The sequence below is a fragment of the Falco punctatus genome (assembly GCF_963210335.1).
Source record: "Falco punctatus genome assembly, chromosome: 5".
Lineage (NCBI taxonomy): Eukaryota > Metazoa > Chordata > Aves > Falconiformes > Falconidae > Falco > Falco punctatus.
In genome coordinates this window covers 86771792-86794296 of record NC_137584.1, presented here as the reverse complement: position 1 = coordinate 86794296, position 22505 = coordinate 86771792, and the positions used below count along the sequence as shown (strand labels likewise).

Here is a 22505-nt window from a genome sequence, read left to right as displayed (position 1 = left end):
CTTAGAGATTTATTTCAGATAATATGTCGATACTTCCTCTCCACCAACCCCAACAGCTCCATCTATGGTCTAAAAGTATTTACTTTCCCAATAGGAAAAACACCCTAGTCTCAATTTACTAAATACAATCACAGGCCTGCTCCTAATTTCCAGGGCACTCAGTGAGCCTTTCTGCTCCCGTGGAGGAAGCTGCAGAGCTAACAGTTCTGACAGCTTCCTAAAAAGCAGTCTTTAATATACAGTATCTTTACCCTTACCTCAAAGACATTTGCAAGCTTGAAAGAAATATTTATATCATTTCACATGTTGACACTGTGGATTGCGGCAGCAAGACTTCCAGCTGTTCCTAATAAAGGAGTTTACGTTAATTCGTCAGAGGTGAAGGCAGATCCGTTTGTCTTCTCTGGACCTCTGTAAACAGCTGTAATTCCAGGGCAAGTGAAGTAGCTTGTGGTTTCCCAACTTGCCAGGAAACATACAATTGTAAGAAGATTCACAGATGAGTTATGCTAAACGTTCGGTATTGTGACCTGTGATGCAACACAAAAGAATGGTTGTTGTTGCCTAAACTTTAATGGAGTTAATCCTTCCAAATGCTGACAAATTACTGCCTCAGGCCATTTAAAATCACATTTCTAATGCAATAATCCTATCTGCATTACAATGAGTTGGGATGAAATGATTAGGTGCCTGAGATTTTTTGCACAGTGAATTAAGTCACCATACAGACTGGCCGTGCTTGTTCACAAATTAAAGGTCTGGACGGAAATGAAATTCCATTATTCTGCCACTTACTAAGCTTTGAGAAAGGGTTCATTACTGTCCTGTCTCTACTGGGAATCTTTCTAAAGTAGCTACAAGCTAACAGGAACCTGGTTTTCATTATATGAACTTCAGGGCTTTCTTTATTAATAATTATTAGTCAAGACTGACTACTGAACATCTTTGAAATAGAAAAGGCTAATTCAACAGTACACAAGCAAAAAGTCAGGTAGAGTGTCAGTAAATGGGGGGGGGGGGTGGAGGAAGAAAACAAAACTGTAGCCTGAATCAAGTCCTCTCCTTCCCTCTTCACAGACACACCATGCTAAACCAGAATTTACCCAATTCTTACACTCAGAAGCATAGACTTTTTGGCTAAGGGATAGGCCAGCACATAAAACACCTAACAACACAGGTGCTATCCATCTCTAGCATTTAAAATAGTATCCTTACTTCCTGACCCAATCACAACAGGCCCAAGCAGCTATTCACGTCTACACATTCAAATTACCTCTTGGTTTAAAGGCTGCATTCAGGATTTTTTAAATCCTATACTAACAAATACATAGTTGCCAGCTTAAGACTATTTCTATTAGCATTCAGTTGATGATTTACACACAATATAATTTGATACACATAAATATATTAACTCTCCAATTAAACTTGATGGTCTTTTTTTTGCCAGATGCCTGTGAGGTTAATGTCCCATTGAAGCCAGAGGATATCACAGGTTTGAACTCTAGGCAACCAGATTTCACACAAATTCTGATAAACAGCTTATCAGCATAAACTTTTATGCTAGAACTTTGATGCCCTTCTGAAAATATAGCCTAAAATGAAGCCAAATTTAAAAAAAAAAAAAATCAGTATTAGTAATTTGTGAGACAATCTTTATCATCACGCAAATGCTTAATGTTACAACAAAACCCTCACAAACAATGGCCATTAAATGCTCTATGATCCTCTCAGTTACTAACTGCAATGTGCAACTATAACAACCACCTGTGCTAGTCATTTCCCACGGGCATGCTTTGCATAGGGGTTACAATAAGATTTAATTCTCACAAAACATAACCCCTTGTATGCACATAACTGCTGTACATCATTAAGTCACATCTGTATCACAAGAGAGGAAAAAGAAACAACATGCTTTTAGCATTTTTCTTTTTGTAATTGGCAGGGAACGTGGCGTTTTAAACAGTTAAAATAAAGCAGCACAACTATAATTATATATTCCTCACTTTTGTGCCTGACCAAAAACAACAAACCCAAATCCCAAGGTTTCATCCTGTTGACATATTAGGAGAGAATGCTCCTATTTAAAACTGAAAGCTCAACACCTCCACACTAACAATGAGCTAGTCAGAAGCAGTTAGCTCTAGGTTAAGTGTGGCTTTTTCTGATTCAAGTGAAAAGCTTCAGCACATAGCTTCATGCATAAAGCCTGGTCTGTTTATGCACCAATTAAGTATACTATTACACTTTGCAGATATACACAGTCATTTACATGACTCCACGCTAGAAAACATCAATATAGGTTCACAATCGGACAGGTTACTGCAGAGTCCAGTATCTGCTGCTAGATACATGTCAAAACACAGATACCCTCATATTCTGCTTGTTCTGCAACACACAACACCCTGGGCTATATGCATTTCTAAATGCAGTATGAGTGTGAAACAGGTGCCGCAGACTACATGTATAATACTAATGAAATTTCTGCGGTGTCTTCAAAAACCAAGAAAAAACATGTAAGTCAGCTAGATCTGGCTGACTAGAAGATGACTGATACACTTTGAATGCTTCATTTAATTGTTCTAATAAAGGCATATCGCCAGTTAGCTGCATCCTACTGGGCACCAGAGTCTTGAGCTGTAAGATGCATAGCAAGTTCTGAGGGAACGTCCAGAACCAGGAATGTGATCTATTTCTTCTTCCACTGAACTCAGTGGCAGGACTGATTCTACCCCTCAAAAACCTATTCCCTTATCAGCGATCAGGAGCGGACCTCACAGGACCCTGAAAAACACCAGCTACATTAACACAGCAAGGTAGCCTCCACCCTCCATCCAAACCAAAGGAAGTTTCTCCAGACACATGACAGGTTTCCACATTCTTGCAAGAGATCAGACTGTACATCTTGCCCTCGGAGGGCAACCCCAGAGCATTACTGTGGCGTGCACCACATGGCATGCAAAGGCAGCTCACAGGCCCTGGCTGAGCCCACGCCAACACCCGGCTTTCCCCTAAGCAGGCACTGATAAGGCCAGCCCACACATGCCAATGAAAACAAACTTGGCCGGCTGGCTCAGCATACCCGGTCCAAAGAAGTCGAGGGCACTAGCCATGATATTTATATCTCATATCACCTAGACCAAAGCCTTGCTGTGCTGGGCAGTGTCTGCTGAAGACAGAAATCACAATCCCAGAAGTTCTTCATGGTTGTAAAAAAGCCAGAAAGCGCAAGAGAAAGGGATGCTTCTGCATAGCCACCAGCCAGGTAGCACCCATCCACACCAGGGAACTGTGTCCAAAAGGCTGGAGTACCTCAGCAGGACTGAGCCTGCAAATACTATTAAGCGTAGCAAATAGGGAGTGTCACCCTAGCCCACAGAGACCACCTTGCTTGTGCCTCCCTCCTTCCCCCTAAATGCACACATGGGACAGCCATGGTTTTGCAAGTGGCACTCCTACAGAACTGGAAGGTTTGGAAAGGAGGTGTAAGAATAAAAAAGAACATAGGTAATGGGGCTAAAAACAGAGAGGTTAGGCTTACTACTGACGTGACTAAAGATTGGCCTATAAGCACCATCAGCTAAACCATGTGAACAACAGAACAAATACCAATAGTAACACTAGGGTAACATCTCAGGGAAGCTAGTTACAATAAAAGAAGCCTGTACAAATCTTTACACGACTGCAAAATCTGTCAGAATCTGTTTAACACCGTGTGAGGGATGCAAAGCCTTGATGATTATGTTCTACCCTCCCTCCACCCCAACCTCAGTTATTCTGCTGGCTCCCATACCTGTATGGGTAATTTACTACCTATACCCACAGCTGGTAATCACTGTCAAATCACACAGCCTGAAATTTGTGAAGATTTTGGTGTGAGGCCACTTCCCAGGGAATCAACGACGTATCAATATGGTTAAATTGACTATTAATTTTGGTTGTTCCACCTTTCCCTTTTCATGAATAATTCAGTTAAGCCAGCTCTTGAGACACGGTAACAACCAGCCCTTGAGTCTTTTGTTCAAGAGTGCACCAACTCCCTCTCAAACAGCACACAAATAAATAATGGAGAGCACAACACAAGAGCAATACCAGGGACCCTTTCTCTGCAGTCAGCTCTTTCCCACAATACCTCTTTATCGCAATCACTAATGAAAACTTTTTGAAGTGGAAGAGTAAATATTATCATTTGATAGTACCTGGACCCAAGAGGGCAAACAAAATTGCATTGTATCACATTCTGGGAGCTGTAGACCCATTCACAACACAACGCCACAACGTTGCTATGGAGGAACCCAACACTGACTATTTTTGTTGCAGAGGGTCAGTCAAGGGCTGCTGGTCACTCTTGTAGGGCTGTTAGCCTTAATCTTTAAATGCACAACAAGCAGAGGAAACAAAAAAAAATAATGCCAAACAAAACAAAACCAAGGAATTTCAGAGTATGCCTTTGGAGGTACCAGATTCCCCAGCAGAGGCAGAAAGCAGACTTCCAACTCTATCCATGATCAGTCAGCTCTTAAAACCTGGGGTCGGATCTCAGAAATGCTTGCATGCTCTTTAGGCACAGGAACAACCCAACACTCAGGGTCCAGCAGCTCCAAGAATTTTTAAGTCTTCCTATTTAAAAATAATAATAATTTCTCAAAATCTAGCACTTCCTTGCAAGAATGAAACATCACCACCTTGTCCTGGTGTTAGTGACACCTGGGAGAGCTGGGTTCAATGCCGTGGTCTGCCACAGCCTTCATGGCTGACCTTTGGGCTCACAGAGCATTTCAATGGCTCGTCTGAACCTGGAGCTGCGGGAAAGCCTCTCCCGCACCCAGCCCAACAACACGAGTACAAACCATGGGCATCAGACCATACGCACCTGACCACTAAGCTGGCTGCCAAGTCTCAGGATATTTTGGAAATCCATCCCATAGGGATCAAAGACGGAAAAAGGGGAAGGGACCAATGACTTCCATGTGGCATTCCCACCCTTGCTTGCCCCTCACTGGGAGCAAGAACAAGTACACGGGAAATAACAACACAAAACCACCGTCAATGCAATGAAAAAGGGAGGCAAGGGGTGAGCTTGAGGGACTGCCACAGACGCCCCCCGGACCCTGCTCCACGCGAGTCAGGAGGAGGGGGTGGGAAAAGGGAAGAAGCCCAAGCAGGGCAGAACCCCAATAACCCTAACCCCCTCAGCGGCGACACCGGCAGAGAGGAGCCCCGGCGGCCGGCAGCCCCACCGGCCGGGGGATGGCTCCGGCCCCGCAGCCGGGCAGCACAGGGACACACACGCCCCCCGCCCCCCAGCCCCCGGCTCACCTTGCCGCTGACGGGCCCGGGGATGAGGAGCTTCAGCGCCTGCCTCTTCAGCTCCGCCAGGCGGGCGTTGCAGTGCTCGCACCAGACGCCGCGGTCGGAGCCCGGCGAGGAGCCGCCGCCGCTGCCGGAGCCCGGCGACCCGGTGCCGAAGCCCGGCGAGCCGCCCAGCGACCCGGGGGAGCTGGTGCCGATGCCAGGCGAGGCGGGTCCCGGCGAGCCGGTGAAGGAGCCCGGCGAGGAGGTGCCTGAGCCGGGGGACGGAGTGCCGGAGGAGCCCAGGGCAGAGCCGGCTCCCTCCGGCGCCGGGCGGCTGCCCGCCCGGGACTCCTCGTACGCCTTTCGGTACCAGCTCTCGGGGGAGAAGGGGGCGGCGGGCTTGGTGGGGGAGCAGGGCTCGGTCACCTGCAGCGGGAGAAGGAGCAGCGGTCAGGCGGGCCCGGCAAGTTGCGCTCGGACGCTGCGCGCCCGCGGTGGCCCCCGCGCGTCGCCCCGAGCCGCCGCCCGCACCGCGCAAGGTAAGCGGGGCCGGGGGGGGGGGGAAGGGCGGTAGCCGGCGGCGGCGGGACGCGCCGGGCGAGGGGCGCGGGGTCCCGGCACGGCGGCGGCACCGCTCCCAGCCCCCCTCTCCGCCCGCAACTTACCCCGTATTTTCTGCTCCGCGCCGTGACCGCGATCCGCTCCTTATTCCCAGCCACCGAATTCATGGTGGCTTCGCAGCGCGGCGGGAGAATTTCCCACAGGTTTCCCAGTCCGCATCCGAAGGGAATCAGCCGGTCCCGGGAAGTCCCCCGCGGAGCGGGCAGGCTGCTGCCGCCGCCGGGATCGCTCAGCCCCGAGACACCGTCAGTTCTCGGTAAAACGCTTGCGGCTGGGGTTCTCTCCCGGTCGGTTTTTCCTCATTGTCTTCCCTCTCATTCCCTCACAAGCCCATGTTTTCAGAGGAGCACCATCCGGCGCGGGCAGCGCGGCTCTCCCTCTGTCCCCGCAGGCAGCACCGCATCCGAGCCGGCTGCGGGCAGGCGCGGAAGGGAGCGGGAGCCGCGCTCTCCCCGGCAGCGCCGCTTTCCGCCTCCGCTACAGCGGCAACTTGTTTCCTTCACCAAGGTTTGTAAGTGAGTTAAAAGAAATTCTCCAAAAATATCGGGATCCAGGCTCTGGGAGGAGCCTCCGCCTCCCTTGCAGCCAATATCCTCCTGCCCATTTGTGCCTGACAGTTTCGCAGGGAAGGGAAGGGGAAGCGCCGGGCGCCCCCCGCTCAGCAGCGGAGCTGCGGGGCCGGCGGCTGCGGGCACACCGGGGCCCCGCCGCAGCTCTGCGCCGTGCCTCGGCTGCCGGGAGGGTCCATTTTATTTTGCAGTATTTCTTGATTGACGTCTGTGATTTCCCCCCTCTTCTTGGAAAGGGCGGGCGGGCGCCGGCGGGAGGGGGAACCTTGTTGCTTCCACCGCAGTTATTGGTTAGTTGCCTGTATTCAGGGCTTTAATGAACACGGTTTCACAAGTGTTCCCAGTCCTTCCGAAATAACTAGGAAAGAAAAGCAAGCTGTATTTATGACAGTCACTGGCATCTCTTTTCCGTGTTGTAATTTTACGTGTATTAATTTAACTTGCAGTCAAGGGCGTAATAAATTGATCTCTTAACAATGAAATTCTGCAGACTTGCATCCCTATTAATCTTTCCTTTCTCATTATGTTTTCTTTTGACGGGTCGTATGTATCTGGTTACGCATCCTTTTTTATTTCAAATCCTGCAGATAGCACAATCATCTCAAATAAATCTTCCTCCTCGAAACAAGTTGCTCATTTTCTCAGAAACGGATGCAGTAAAAAGCTAAACGCCAGATCCCCTGGTAGGGCCGTAACATGGATGGGTTGATGCAACTGAAAAGGCAGAACACACAGGGGACTCACACCCACCTTTCCAACCTCCTATCGTTACTTCTATATAAACGCATCCTTCCAGCATCCCTAATGTACCTGGGCTGTAACAGCCACGAGGAAACAAAACCAGCCCACTGCATCACTGAGCAAGGAATCTCCCGGTGCATTTCTGTCTTCACAGACACTCTGCCAGCAGTAAAGATGTGTAAGATGCTCTGCTATGTTTTAACTTCACTGGGTTATCACCCTTGGAGTGGAACAGCCGTTCCTGATCTGGTTAAGGAAGCTTTAAGGTAAAGCTGACAGAAGCGATGCCACCCAGGGTAGCCAGGCTGGAGCAGTAGTGCCTTACGCATTTGCAGAGGCGCTTCCAAAAAGCTGACGGAACGGGCAGCCAAGGGAGGTGCTCCCTGGCTCCTGCCGCACGTGAAGGGGTTTCACATGCATCCGCACGCCGAGATCCCGTGGTTTGTTCTCTAGACAGAAGTTACAGGGATGACGAGGTAGTGCCGGGGGACGCGCTGTGCCAGCCTAGCACAGCCCGGAGCGGGCACAGCCCCGAGCGGGCACAGCCCGGAGCGGGCACAGCCCGAAGCGGGCACAGCCCGCAGGCCCCAAGGCACTGGCTGTAAGCAGCCGGCCGCTCGCCCCTTGGCCGGTAACCGCTCGTTCTCCGGGCTCGGCAGTTCTGGCGGCCGATCTGCGGTGGTTTCACCGGGCCTTTGATGCCCGAGCCGCCAGCTGCGCCCGCCTCAGCACACCCGCTCGCCCGGTGCTCTCGGGCCTCCCTCAGGGGACGGCGGCGGTGCCGTGGCGGGCGGCGGGCGGGCGGACCTGCCGGCTTTCTGCTCCTCGGGCCCGGGGCAGTGCGGGGACAGCCCGGCGGGCCAGGCAGGGGCATCGGGGCAGCGCCGGCAGGCGGAGGCGAGGGCCGGGCCGGGCCGGCGGGAGGTGAGGCGGGCTGGGGCTGGCGCTGGGGCTGGGGCTGGGGCTGGTTCTGGGGCTGGGGCTGGGGCTGGGGCTGGGGCTGGCTCTGGGGCTGGGGCTGGCGCTGGGGCTGGGGCTGGGGCTGGGGCTGGGGCTGGGGCTGGCTCTGGGGCTGGGGCTGGGGCTGGCGCTGGGGCTGGGGCTGGGGCTGGGGCTGGGGCTGGCTCTGGGGCTGGGGCTGGGGCTGGGGCTGGCGCTGGGGCTGGGGCTGGGGCTGGGGCTGGGGCTGGCTCTGGGGCTGGGGCTGGGGCTGGCTCTGGGGCTGGGGCTGGGGCTGGGGCTGGCGCTGGGGCTGGGGCTGGCGCTGGGGCTGACGCTGGGGCTGGGGCTGGGGCTGGGGCTGGGGCTGGGGCTGGCGCTGGGGCTGGGGCTGGCGCTGGGGCTGACGCTGGGGCTGGGGCTGGGGCTGGGGCTGGGGCTGGCGCTGGGGCTGGGGCTGGGGCTGGGGCTGGGGCTGGCTCTGGGGCTGGGGCTGGGGCTGGCTCTGGGGCTGGGGCTGGGGCTGGGGCTGGCGCTGGGGCTGGGGCTGGCGCTGGGGCTGACGCTGGGGCTGGGGCTGGGGCTGGGGCTGGGGCTGGGGCTGGCGCTGGGGCTGGGGCTGGCGCTGGGGCTGACGCTGGGGCTGGGGCTGGCCGCGCTCCCCTCGGCTCCAGCGGCGCGACCGGGGCGGCTGCCGCCCGCCGAGAGCGCAGAGCCAGCGCCGCGGGCCCGGCGGCTGGGCTGACGGCACAGCGCCCGGGGACCGGCACGGCGGGGGGGAGGCGGCCGGGGCCGCGCCGGCGCTGAGGGGCGGTGGGAGCGCGAGAGCGGGGCCGGGCGCGCGGCGCGGCGGCGTTGGCGGGCGGCGCGCGCCCTCTGCCGGCCGCGCTGGGAGGTAACGCGGCACCGCTGGGGGGGGGCGGCCCTGGGTGCCCAGCGGTTGGTGCCCGGCAGCTGTTGCCCAGCTGTTTGCCCCCGGTGGTTGTTGCCCAGTGGTTGTTGACCGGCCATGGGTGCCAAGTGGTTGCTGCCCAGTTGTTTGTGCCCGGCCATTTGTTCCTGGCGGTGGCTGCCCAGCTGTGGGCACCCAGTGGTTGGTACCTGGCTGTTTGTGCCCGGCCGCTTGTGCCCAGTAGTTGTTGCCCAGTTCTTTGTGCCTGGACGTTTGTTCCCAGCATCTGTTGCCTGACCATTTCTGCCCAGCCATTGATGCCCAGAAGTTGTTGCCCAGATGTTTGTGCACAGAGGTTGTTGCCCAGCAGTTGCTGCCCAGATATTTGTGCACAGAGGGTGTTGCCCAGCTGTTGATGCCCAGCAGTTGTTGCCCAGTGGTTGATGCCCAGCAGTTGTTGCCTGGTGGTTGATGCCCAGTGATTGTTGCCCAGCGATTCTTGCCCAGCAGTTGTTGCCTAGCTGTTGATGCCCAATGTTTGTTGCCCAGCAGTTGTTTCCTTGCGGTTGTTGCCTGGATGTTGTTGCCTGGCGGTTGTTGTCCAGCAGTTGTTTCCCAATGGTTGTTGCCCAGCCATTGATGCCCATCTGTTGATGTCCAATGGTTGTTGCCCAGCGATTGTTGTCCAGAGGTTGTTGCCCAGTGGTTGTTGCCCAGTAGTTGTTGCCCAGAAGTTGTTGCCCGGCAGTTTGTACTCAGCAGTTGTTTCCTGGCAGCTGTTGCCTGGTGGTTGTTGCCCGACAGTTGTTGCCCGGCAGTTGATGCCTGGTGGCTGTTTCCTGGAAGTTGTTTCCTGACAGTTGTTGCCCAGTGCTTGTTGCCCGGCAGTTGTTGCCTGGCAGTTGTTGCCTGGTGGTTGTTGCCCAGTGGTTGTTGCCCAGCGGTTGTTGCCCAGCCACTGATGCCCGGCGGTTGGGCTGTGCCAGGCAGGGGTGTGGGGGGGGGGAGGCAGCCACATGTCCGTGGCCCCGCGCAGGTGCAGCGGGTGAGCAGCCAGCTCCGCCGGGGCACGGGATGGAAGTGGGGCGCCGGTGCCAGCAGCCAGCCCCTCCTCCAGAGCAATGCCCGCCAGCCTGGGCAGGGGGTCGGGCTCCTCCGGGCACAGCTGCCAAAGCCTGCCTTCTGGGGCTGAATCCTTCCTGGGGTTTCCGTGAGAGATGTTGCCTCCCTGGCAGGGCACAGCAGCAGCACCCTAGTGGTGTGCCGATCCGTGCCGTGCTCCCCCCGAGAGCCGGCTCTGCGGTGGGGTGCCCACTCCCAGCCTGCTCCTGCCCAGCTGGCATGGCTTCCCTGGCTTCCCTGGCTTCCCTGGCTTTCCTCTGCTCCTGCCCACTGCCTGGCTGGGCGAGGGCTCCAGCAGCAGCCCAAGGGAGCTGGGTTCATACCCAGGGCTGGATGACAGGGAGGCCATCCCTGGCAAAGGGGCACCGGAGCCCCTTTGGAAAAAAAATGGATCCTATCCACATGGCAGGATCTTGAGGAGGATGTCCATGACTTCCCCAGTCCTTAGCTGGTGGCTGTTTGGTTTGAGGTGAGGAAGTAGGGTCATGACTGGTGAGTAGGAAGAATATCTCCAGTCAGGAAATGAAGACCTCAGGACATGGTAAAAGTGTCATTTCAGCAGCGAATTTCCATCTTCTCACCTCTCAGGTCTGAGGAACCGTTAGGAAGGTGGGATCGAGGGAGCTCCTCTGGCAGCTCGCAGTCTGGCCCAGCCTGGGCAGCTCTGCTGCTGCCAGGTCACCTCTCCCTCCTGACAGCTGTCAGTACTTACTGACATGTTGGGTCATTCAAGAAAGATTTACTGACTTGTGAAAAATTTTGAAACCTGAGATATTCCAAATTCTCCAGTTTGAGGTATTTTGCTGCTATAATCTTTCCAGTTCTTCTTTTGCACATCTTCTTGGGCAATGTATAGGACACTAGCATTGCTCTAGCAAGAAGGTCTGCCAAGAACCCTTTCTCTGGGTTAACACCTCTGAGCACTGAGCTTTCTCCCTCTCTTTCGGCTCCCTTGTGTGGAAATTGATAAAAGTTTCCTCTTACAACCCCTCCTGCTCCCTGTGTCACTAAGGAAAGACCCACGGGCCGGTGACAGGCAGCCCCACAGCCACCTCTCGATTTCACATTTACACATTTTTTCTGTTATCATATTTGGTAGTCATGGGAATCTGCCTTAATCTTAGCCCTGGCACATCATTTATGCTATCAGCTCAGAAATTAGACTAAATGTTGTTCTTAATTCCAGGCAGAGCCGAAAAAACAGAGCTGTTCAGACGTCTATAAGTAAGTGGACAGGAGCCAAAGCCTTGGATACAGGGTTAAGTATCAGAGGTTCGAGCAACAGCTGGTCTCAAAGCATCAAGGATGGGCTTCGATCTCGATGGAGGTATTGCACCTCTGTGGACTGTTGGGACCTGTCTTCTAACTAGTACACAAACCTCTGGTTTCTCCATCACACCGCAGCACATTTGCGGTGATGTGCTGTCGCTCCAGCAATCTGCCGAGGTACTACCACAGCGGATTTCCTCTGAGTATGTCTCAGTACTGGTGCAATTAAATCTGACCTAGAAGTTCAGCTTCATCACTCAAAGCCAATCTGCTGGCACAAGCCCAGCTCTATCAATAAACAGTAGTCTAGAAGAGCTGGAAATGTTGGATGCATCAAAGAAATCCTTAGAGGTATTCACATTTATAATATAGCTCGGGATAAAAAAGGTGACAGCGACTGTAACTTGAAGAATCATTGCTGCCTGCACAGGAGCTTTGTTTCCAAGTTTGGTGCTAATAAGTCTCAGTATCGGGTCTTACTCACAATTTTAAAAAGCTTCCTCGGGGAGATTTGAAATGCATGACAGCTCCGACACTTGCTTAAAGCTGAATATTAATGAGCTGGAGTCCGTCAGGGGACGGGGAGGAAATTGAAGGCATTTGTAGTAATAGTGACAAAGAATTAATCTTAAAGATAGAAACAGCTAATTCTTAAGAGCTGCAAATAAGATCACCAGAACTTTCCCAGTTGGATATATCTCTTCCCTGAAACCACTCCAGTTCTTGTTCTCATCCCCTCGCTGAAGTATAGGATCAGTTTGGCAAAAAGCTGTAGTGCATTAAGCACATTAAGTCCTTTATCCTTTTGTACGGTGCAGACATCACCAGAAACACACGTAGACACAACCCAAGTGCTCCGTAGGAGTTAGGAATCCATGCGGTACAGGAGGAAATAGCTGTACAGACTGCGTTTGTACGTGTGATGCTGCAGGTCCATCTACAGCACGTGGGATACGCTCTGCTTGGGGAGCATGGGCTTCCGCCTGCTTTTGACAATTGTTGGGTACAATGTCACGGAGATTTAAGACCGGGCACTCCCTCTGCATGAGCTGGCTGCTGAAGGTGTTTGCTGTAGCAAAATTTCTAAATCAGTCCCAAGATTTACCTCGTGTGTTGGCATGAAAACAAACCTGACATGGAAAATACGTACTACTCGCGCACCGCCACAGCCCCTAGCTATGGGCGGTGTAACACGGATGGGAACTCTCTCAGTGGGCATTATTACGGCTTCTACCTCTTACTGTTACCAGCAGATCTGCATCGGTACACTTTAAATATGCCTTCTCCTCCTCCAAGCGATGACAGGGTTTTCCTGCCAGCCTGACAGGGGTACGCATCCCTGCAGCCCCTCTGCCTCAGGGCACTGCGCAGGTGTCAAGCCTTCCTTCCCTTGCTTTGCTGGGACACCCCCTGAACCTCTCCTAGGACACCCCCCGAACCTCTCCTAGGACGCCCCCCCGAACCTCTCCTGGGACTCCCCCAAACCTCTCCTGTGACACCCCCCCCCCCCCCCCCAACCTCTCTGTAACAGCAAAGCAAGCCATTTGTGTTCACATGTGGACAAAGAGCCCCATTCTGTGGCAAACCAGTTGCCTTTAAATCTTACCCTTGCTCGATACCAAAAGCGATCTGTTTGCCACGAAGGGCTGTCTATTTGGATTTATTTGAAATGGAAGTTTTCTCTGTATCTTAAACATGAAATATTTCATAGGTTTTTTACAAACTATTTTCACAGTTCCTGCCACGCAGCACTGCCTACTTTCATAAATCTTTATGTTCTCAGTAAAAATCGATGCCTACTTATTAATACCCTATTGATATGTGTTTCATAAGTAAGAAAGGATGCGGTGTCATGCATATATAAATATATATACACACACTCACAGAGCAGGATTGCATGGGGAAGTTTACAGTCCTTTTTCGCAGTGGGATGCATTGCAATGAGAAGTGTGCAGCCAATTTTGGTTAAGTTCATAAATTCAAATACTGGAATTTGACAGAATCCCATTTTCTGTTACTCGGGCACAATAAGCATTCATTGCAACTCCAGAACTGAAGACAAGCCTGAAGAATGGAATGGAGGGGGAGCACCTGTGAATCCCAAAGCACCAAGCCCTAGCGATGCGGATTTTACACAGAACAGCAACAGAGCAAGAAAATAGTGAAGTAGCCAGTCACAGGCACTAAAGAAGGAAGATGGGGGATGCTTCTTGTCTGGAAAACTTGCCTGTGCAGGCACAGGGAAAAGCCATCGACCGCTTGCTGAGCCAAGCACAGTGGAGCCACATCCAGGGTAACACTCCAGCAGCACCCAGCTTCCATGGGGCTGGGATGGAACCCCCCGGGGAATGCGGTGGCCACGGACTCATGCTGAGGGGGCCCATGGCAGCCCAAACAGCTAGGACCAGGCTCTGGCACGCTGCTAACCATTCTCCCCCAGGGCAGCCACACCAGCTGGAGACACCAGAGGGTAAAGGATTCCCTTTAAACATTCTTCAAAGACTCTCCTACCTCCCTCAAGGGCCACAAAAAACGTGTCTTTCCAAAAGAGTTATTCTCAGTAATCTTTGGGCAGAAGAGGGGAGAAGATGGTATTAATGAATAACAACATTAACAGGACGAATATCAGCCGGCGTGTGCCAAAGGTAGAAAACAGGCAAAGTGGCTGCTGGAAGGCAGCAAGGGCAAAGCCAGCGTGTGTACCACGGAGCCAGGGATGCCGTGCAGGGGACGTGGAGGGGGAAAGCAGAGATAACACAGCGAAGCAAACAGGCAGCCCTGGGAAACCAACAGCAAAGCAGTTGTACCATCACATTTTTATGCTGCATCCTTTCTTGTTGCAGGAGTAATTTATAGCAGCATAGATCAACAACCGAGCTGGCGTCACTGGCGCTAGGCTAGTCTTGGCTGTGTAAATGCCTTAAATGAAACCATATGAAAGGCAGCTGGCGTTTCTTTTCTGCCCCTCGGCTCACCTGAGGTGAACTAATTCAACTCAGTGCTCAAACAACAGAGAATTACGTTCATGATAAGCTATGTCAGAGGTCTCACCCTGGTATGTTCCTGAGATTTTTGTAGCAGTAGGCACTCCATATCTGTGAGAGTCTCTTTCATCTGAAACCTTTTTTCAACCCCTTTTCAAACATTTCATGCATTCATCACCAAGTTTAGGGTTAAAAGTGAACCTTACAGCATGCAGATTTCCAAAAATTTTATTGTTCCATTTTTCTCTTTGCTGTACACCATTCCAAGCTGATTATATTCTTTATGAAGTGACTGCAGTGGGACGATAACTGGCTTATCTACCTGCCATTTCCCTCACACCTCTTTGTTACCTGCCTCTATTTTGACGTTGTCCTGAAAGACACAGTTTGCTCCCTGTATCCCTCTTTTCATCATCTCGCTGGCAGCTGGGGGGGGCAGATCCATGGCTAGACCTGGCACCTCCTGTGGACTCATGCCAGTGGCCAAGGAAGGTGCAGAGCTGCTCTCTTTGTCCTCCCTTGCCTACCATGACACATTTTTCTCCAGCTTAGTCATGCTCTCCTGCTCTGACCACATGAATAACCCATCGGGGGGGTCCAGGAGGACTCACGGCTGGACCCAGGTGATCACAGCCTGTCAAGGAAGGCTCAGGCTGGGCAGCACAGCTCCGCAGCGCTCAGAGCAGGGGGTGAGTAAGGCATCCCTGCTCCCCAGAGGGACGCCGCGAGGCCAGTGCTCCGGGCCAGCGTGGTTTGCTGTGCACAGGAATTTCTTTCAGGTTTCAACAAACGAGCAGCCTTGTCACTGAGCTCAGAAGTCAGCAGTGGGGAGATGACACCGACAAGCCCATCTGTGTGCCCGGGCAGGCTCGGGTGAAGCGTTGCTGCAGAGTTTCAGGGCAGGCATGCTCACAGCTTTGGGAAGGTCTCCGTCCGCCCCCTCAGGCTCTGCTCTCTCCATGGAAGCAACATGAGCAAGGGGCAGATGCACTCAGGAGCATGCCCCTGCCCTCTGCCTTAATGATGCGGCTCTTTTCTGAGCCATAGCTATTCTGTCAGGCACCAGGACAGAGGGAAAACGCTCCTGTCCATTGGCAGGCGGCAGCACGAATGGTTTTGGAGGTGGGCTGGCAGCGAGCAACAGGCATTTCCTCCTGCTGCTGGAGAGCTTCGGCAGGGTGGAACGCGTTACCCCGTCATTACCAAGGGCAGCAGAGCTGGGTCTTCTGTTCTTTAGGGAGGGCTTGTCTGCTTGTGCAATTCTTACCAGTTTAGCATAAACTGAAGTTTACATCACCTTTATGAAATCAGCGTGACTTTCTTGGATGGTTACTTGTGTGGATTTAAAGCTCCTTTTACCGGTTACACCCATTTAACTTCTACCCTTGCGATCAGGTGCAAGCTGAACGGCGGAGAGCCAGCTGTAAGCTGGTAGCAATGCTCAGGCACAAAGCTGCGTCAGTTGGCCAAGGCCAAGTTAACGTAACAGCCCGGCATGGGTTTACCCCCGCCAGCAACTCACACCACCCAGCCGCCCACTCGCTGCCCGCCCGCAGTGGGGGGACAGCACTGCAAGGGGGAAGGTGAGAAAACTTGTGGGTTGGGCTAAGACCGGGTTAATAACAGAAAGAAAATTAAATAACAATTATGATATGATATGATATGATATGATATGATCTAATACAGTACAACAAAATACAATACAATATAATATAAAACAACACAATACAATATAATATAACATAACATCATATAATATAATACAATTCAATATGATATAATGTAATAATTATTTAATTTTCTTTCTGATAATAACAATATTATTGTATTGTATTATATTATATTACATTACATCATATTATATTCAATTATATTGTGTTGTATTATATTATATTTTTGTTATTGTTATTATTATTATTTAATATTATATTATTATTACTACGACTACTACTATTATTATTATTTAATTTTAATGGAAAGGAGAAAACCAAAGAGAGAACTAAAACCCAAGAAAGATAAGTGATACCCATGAAAATGATTGCTCACCACCAATCGATGCCCATTCAGTCCCCAAGCAGCAGCCCCACCCCCCCCCACCCCCAACCTTCCCCCTTGTTTTATTGCTGAGCACGATGTCATACGGCGTGGAGTATCCCTGGGGTCAGTCAGGGTCAGCTGTCCTGGCTGTGCCCCCTCCCAGCTCCTTGTGCCCCCCCAGCCCCCTGGCTGGTGGGGTGAGAAGCAGCAAAACCTTGGCTCTGTAAGCCCAGCTCAGCAGTAACGAAAACATCCCTGTTTCATCAAGGCTGTTTCCAGCACAAATCCCAAACCGAGCCCCATAGCCGCTGCCGTGGAGAAAATTAACTCTACCCCAGCCAGAAGCATCACACAGTCATAACAGCCCTGCAGGAAGATGAACACTTTGCAAACCACTGTGCTGGTGGAGGAGGAGGTTAGCGCCCTTACTCTGCCCCCACTGCTCCTCATTGCCTCTTTCCCAGAGGCTTCCCCCTCTCGACACCCATCAGGATGACTCTTCATGCACAGACATATTTACAGAATATTTACAGTCGCCTACATTTTAATCTGGTTGCTTGGCCCTGCCCATATTAAAGAAGTCTTCCCCATGCAATTAGCCTTCTTGGGCATTTTAACCAGTGCTAGCCTCACTGCTGTATTCACTGCACGATGTCTGATCTGAAACAATGCAACCACATCAATTTACAGTAATTAATTTGATCCAAATCTCCTCGCACAGGCAGGGTGGGAGTCTGGGAAGTGGCTGATGCTGCAGGAGAGGCACATGGCCATTCTGAGACCGAGGAGCTCTGGACAGCGGCCAGGTATCTCATGGAAAAATGCAGCGTGCTGCAGGGGCAGCTGGGGCTGGTCCCATCTGAAAGCACGGACCGATATTCTGGAATGAGCATTGCTGGGTGAGGGCTTGTAATTTTAATGTTTACTGAGAAGCTGAGAGTGCCAGCACGTTCACACAGTTACTCCTCTAACAAGACGGCAAACTGAAACAGGTCTTTGGTCCAGAAGAGCTGGAATCTGTGCCCTTGGAGTTGGGAAATGTGTTGGTGAATGTGTACAGGACAGCATCCCGCGCTGCTAGAGCAGCCGGGGCTTCCCTTGTCACCGCCAGGAACAAGTAGGGCTGAGGACAGCCTGAAGGCAGGATGCTTTTTGGATCCCGAAGGCTCCGGTGACTTCGTGCTGACCTGTGGTCCCGCTGGGGTGGGAGGCTGGTGTTTGCTGCCCTGTTATTTGCACCAGCACTGGCACGACATGGTGTCTGTGCCAGGCGGGGGGTACTGCAAGCCGGGGAGGCGGGTGGAGGTTGTTTACATACAAATAAATAAGCAAACCAGTGAGGTGAGGGGAAGATCTCAAGAGAAATGGAGTGTTTCTGTAGCTTGCTAAGCCTACTTAAAACAGAAAAGCAAGAGCATGGTGATTCCGGCTTTTTTTGTTGTACTAGGAAAAGCTGCGCTCTGCCTCAGGGTGGTGATGCGAGTTCACCCAAGGATCACCCTCTAGAGAGGAACGTATGTAAGGTTGTATCATTCGGAGAACCTTCATCTTACATGGGCTTCAATGATGTATTTATCACAGAGAAAACATCTTCATTGCAAAAAAAGCATGGAGCGAGCTCCAGAGGGACCAGAAAGAGCATTACCAAAATATCCACAGCTGAAGTGGTCCTATTGCCTGCCCACAGCTGTGAAGCTGGATCAGAAAACCTGTGTGGAGACGCAGCCTGGCCCCCTGGCCCCAGTTGCAGAGGGGCTGGTGTCTCGTGAAAGGGGTTCCCAGAATTACCGGGAAGCAAACACCTTCAGCTGACACACACAGATGACTGACCAACCTTTTTTTTTCCCCATGCATGTCAGGGTTGTCCCATTGTTCACATTCTTTCCCATGCTTGACTGGAACAGATTTTTCCTAGACTTCAGAAGGAAGGCTGTAACCTTTTGAGGAAGCATTGTAGGAAGCTGCTCAGATGCTGATTGTCAGTGGGGGGGTCCATGGGAGCTGGGGGGGAGGGTGTTGTTGAATGAGACTCTGGCAAACAAGGCAGAAAAAATCACTATGTGTAGTTCAAGTCAATTGGGACAAGAATGGGCAGCTAGGGCTGCTACAGGGTTACTAATGCCATGCAAATACAACCAAGCGAAGGCTACAAGCTTGCAGGCTGCTCCAGGGGAAGGTCCTGACAGCGCTCTTTGTGGGACTCTGTTTGCCCTTTTCTGTGCTGAAAGAAAAGCACGTAGGTCCCCTCGCAAGATGAACCGTTACTGCAAAGGTGACCTACCTGCCTAGGCACCGGTTGCTCTTTTTGTTTATAGCGTGCTAATGAAACAAAACGGTGGTTAATTAGGCATTAGAGTTGTATTCAGACTTACTAAGGAGATATTAAAACTTTACAAAGTGAAACAAGAAATCCTTAGAGATACTTGTTTATAGACAGTTATTTTACAGATCTCATAAGCATTTCCAGTAATGGCTCTGTAAACCAGTCTTGAATGATGGTTAGTCCCTATTCCTTTGAGCAAACAGGCCAAGGAGGTGTTTTTTAACAGATTACATAAACAAAGTTAGTTTGCTAACTAAAGCCAACATTCTATATATTCAAGATTGCTCTCCAAGCTTTAGCCACATGGAATACTGGTAACAGCAATCCTTACAACTCAAGAACCTTACTGCTCTGGTCTTGATAAATGAGGATAACTTGTGTACATCACAACATCACAACCACAAAGACTTTTCTTTTCATGGAGCACGACACTAATCCTGAAATTCTTCTGCGTGCCCGCTTCAAGCAGGTAAGTAGTTCCTTATTTTTACACAGGGTCTGCATTTCTCAGTCACAGTGCCTTGCCAGTGTTGGTGCCAGCATGTGGCATCTCAGTGAGACTCATTTGCTGGTGCACTTTGACACCACATCTGTTGCAAGGAAGGGCCAGGCCACCTCTCCTCCTTCTCAGGCCCACTCCTCTTTAGGGTCTTGAAGACGTCAGCCAGAGGAATAAATATGAAGAATCTGTCTTAAGGAACTCTGCTTACACGGAAACAACTTCCTTTGACCCATGGACTAGCTTGGCAAGCACAGACTATGCAGGAAAGTGGAACGTGGAGCCCCAATTAATGAGTAATCGAAGGATTGTTCTGCAAAAATGGAAACCGTTTCTAATCTGTGAATGTAGCAGTGCGTGGCCGATCTACAGATTTCTGTAATTAGCAGGCATCCAAAATATGCCGTTGACGCCACCAGCACCCCTGCAGAATGAGGCATTCTCCCCAGGAGGAGGAAGATGGTGGTCAAAGTGTGAGCTTGCATACGAACTTTTGACCCACCCAAGTACTGCCAGAGAAGGCACAGCCTACAGACGTGTCCGGTACATTCCAGGAATCAACATGGGCAAAGAGAACTCAAAGGAATTACTAAGGATTGCATTTTTAGAGCAGTGAGACAGAGAGAGATCTACGCATTACCATGCAACTGGGGAGGTTAACCATGTGCCCCTAGTTTGCCTCTGGTACAGCTTTTGTCTCCAGCAAACTGCTCCAGCAAGGCACAGGCTCTGCAACAACCCATTACATTAGGCTCCAAGCTAAACCCCTTGTGGTTCCTGTAATTGGTACTTGTTCACATTGCTGATGGTCAGAGATACAAGCACAACAACCGAAATGATACAGGTGCTCTTCCTCTAGTCTGTAATATACATCTCCCCTCAGCGACAGCCTAATTCTGCATTCAGCGATGCAGGCATTAATGAGCCAGAAAGCACGTACTTGTACCAACCATACTCTGTACACGTGGCCCAGTCACACACAGCTTTCAAAGAGGCCAATTTCTTCTTAACACGACTACTGTGTACGCCACTGCGTGGGGGCATAACCAGCTGACTTCAGATTTATATGAAAATAGAGTCTGTGATGGGAACACAAGCTGCAGAGCTGGCTGGATGTAATCATGTTAATGGTGAGCCCCTCCGTCAAAGAACTGGGAGACGGGGATTTTGTAGACCCCATCCTGGCATCTCCACATACATCCGTATGAGTTACATCCCACCAGTATAAGGGTCAAGGATGATGGAGAACACTGCACCGTTTCCATGAGATGGACACCTCGTGGGCAGCAAAGCTGGACCCTTAGAGAGTGTTACAGTAGGTTAACCATGTTATTGGTAACATGAAGGTAATAACGAATGTGGAGAGTTTATCTTATTTTTACAATCCTGAGGATGCGGACTTCCCGCAACCTGGCTTGTCATTGGTGTCACTGCTTTGATATAGTTTGTGTTTCTACTGCCAGTGACACTCAGGAGCCGGGTGAAGCTGGGGACCACGCTGTGCAGCAGCGGCAGGGCTGCAAGGGGACACAGCAAGGCTTTGTCCCCAGGAGGGGAGCAGCGATGGTCTGGAAATGCTGTGGCTAAGAGGAACACTCACGGATCAGCAGTGACTGAAGATGGCCATTCCTGACCACATCTATTCCATCCACCTCCTATCTGAAAAATGCCCTGCAAACGGAATCTTATCTGTTGTTCCTAAATAAATATTGTAAGGCTGAAAGGTTTCACCGGCAGAGCAGAAGTTTAGTGCAAGAGTTTTACCTTATGGTTTATATCTGGTTCAGAGCAGAACAAAAGAGAACTTGCCTGTCTCGGCTGGGTGCACATGAGTGCTGGACAAACAGCAGGTAATTCCGATAGAGACAGGGGAAGAATGTTCCTCTGTTGCCATTTTTATTATCCTTGTTATGAATTTTCATTGCCGAAAGGTAAGCTACAAAGTTAAATTTTAGCAGTGATGAATGGTTTCTTCTCTGGCTCCTGGAGACACATTCATTAGCTGATGCAGAGATCTGGGTCTCGGCCAGCTCTCCAAGAGCCGGGCAAGCTTGATCTGCAGGGGGAGAGAGTGCTCTTGCCTTTCCACCACCGTGATTTACCTGTCAATTCTGCTGGTGTAGCTCACCGACCTCGCCAGTTACAGAAATAAGACTCATATTTGGGCAGCATTAATCAGAATTTGGCTTCCAACAGAGGAGGGTACAAGGCGCGTTATATACAAGTTGGAAAGGCATGCTGGAGTCTTCCAGAGCTACTCACGTCCAGGTTGCTTTTACTGTTTTCTGAAGCTATTGCCAGAAGTGAGAAGAGCAGATTATTGCATGTTTCTTGTGTAGATGAAACCTGAGAGTTTGACCATAAGCTTCTAAAACGAAGGCCTTCGCTAATGCAGAAGTGTGACAGCTCTATACAAGAGGCATTACAAAACCTTTGAGCCAAATAGTTTATCACAGACGCCAGTGAGGACATGTTTTGTTTAAAAATAAAAATTGTACCACAAGCATCTCTGGAGAGGGGAACACATGTAGTTTTGCCTCTGGAGTGTTCTCCAGTTATCATTTCTTCCTCTCTCTTCTGCCTCTCCTCGCAGATACGATCCTGTTACTGAAGTTTTCGTGGTCATTGGCCTCCTGAAATTGTCATATTAGCCCAGGTGGCCACTGCTCCTCTGTGCATCCTGGTCTTTGAATGCAGGTGTTGCTTCTTCCCGTTTTGTAGGGACCCTGTTTGGGAAGTCCTGGTGACTGAATGGGACTTTATTTCCCATTTCAATCTGTGCATGAAGAATTGTTCCCTGAATGTAAATGTTTTTCCTGAGCTCACCCATTCGTAAGCATATAACAGCACAGAGCATGACTGACATCAGAAATCTCGGGTGTGAACCTGGCATGTAAAGGGTGTTTGGGTTCAACATGCCTACGTGCAGGTCATTTTTCCTTCTTCTGTGTTTGCCCCCAATGCCTGCAGTTTATCATCCATCATCTCCCCTGACGGCTGCATCACCGTAAAGTCTTTGCTACCCCAGTGAGAATGGGCAGGGATGCGCAGGGATGTTCAGCTTCTGTGTTATCCTGGGAAAACAGCAGAAGAGCCATCATTTCATGGCCGTATGCTGCCAGCAACGTTGCCTCCCGTGGGAGCAATGGTTTCTGGCTACCCAAGGCTAGCTAGCACAGCGTACCAAGCACCTGCGTTCTTTCACAGTTAGGGAATG

At 51.1% G+C, this 22505-nt stretch overlaps 1 protein-coding gene across 1 annotated transcript in view; it reads right to left on the bottom strand.

Annotated features, from left to right (window-relative positions):
* The window catches only part of KIF26B (kinesin family member 26B), a 317946-nt gene extending 309784 nt beyond the window's left edge, over nucleotides 1–8162 (bottom strand). Inside the window, exons 1-2 of the mRNA XM_080390457.1 lie at nucleotides 5958–8162; nucleotides 5317–5718 (exon numbers count right to left, since the gene is read on the bottom strand). Of these exons, the coding sequence (XP_080246583.1) occupies nucleotides 5317–5718; nucleotides 5958–6020 (465 nt within the window). The 5' untranslated portion in view covers nucleotides 6021–8162. The remainder of the gene's footprint in view (nucleotides 1–5316; nucleotides 5719–5957) is intronic.
* Nucleotides 8163–22505: the final 14343 nt, after the last annotated feature.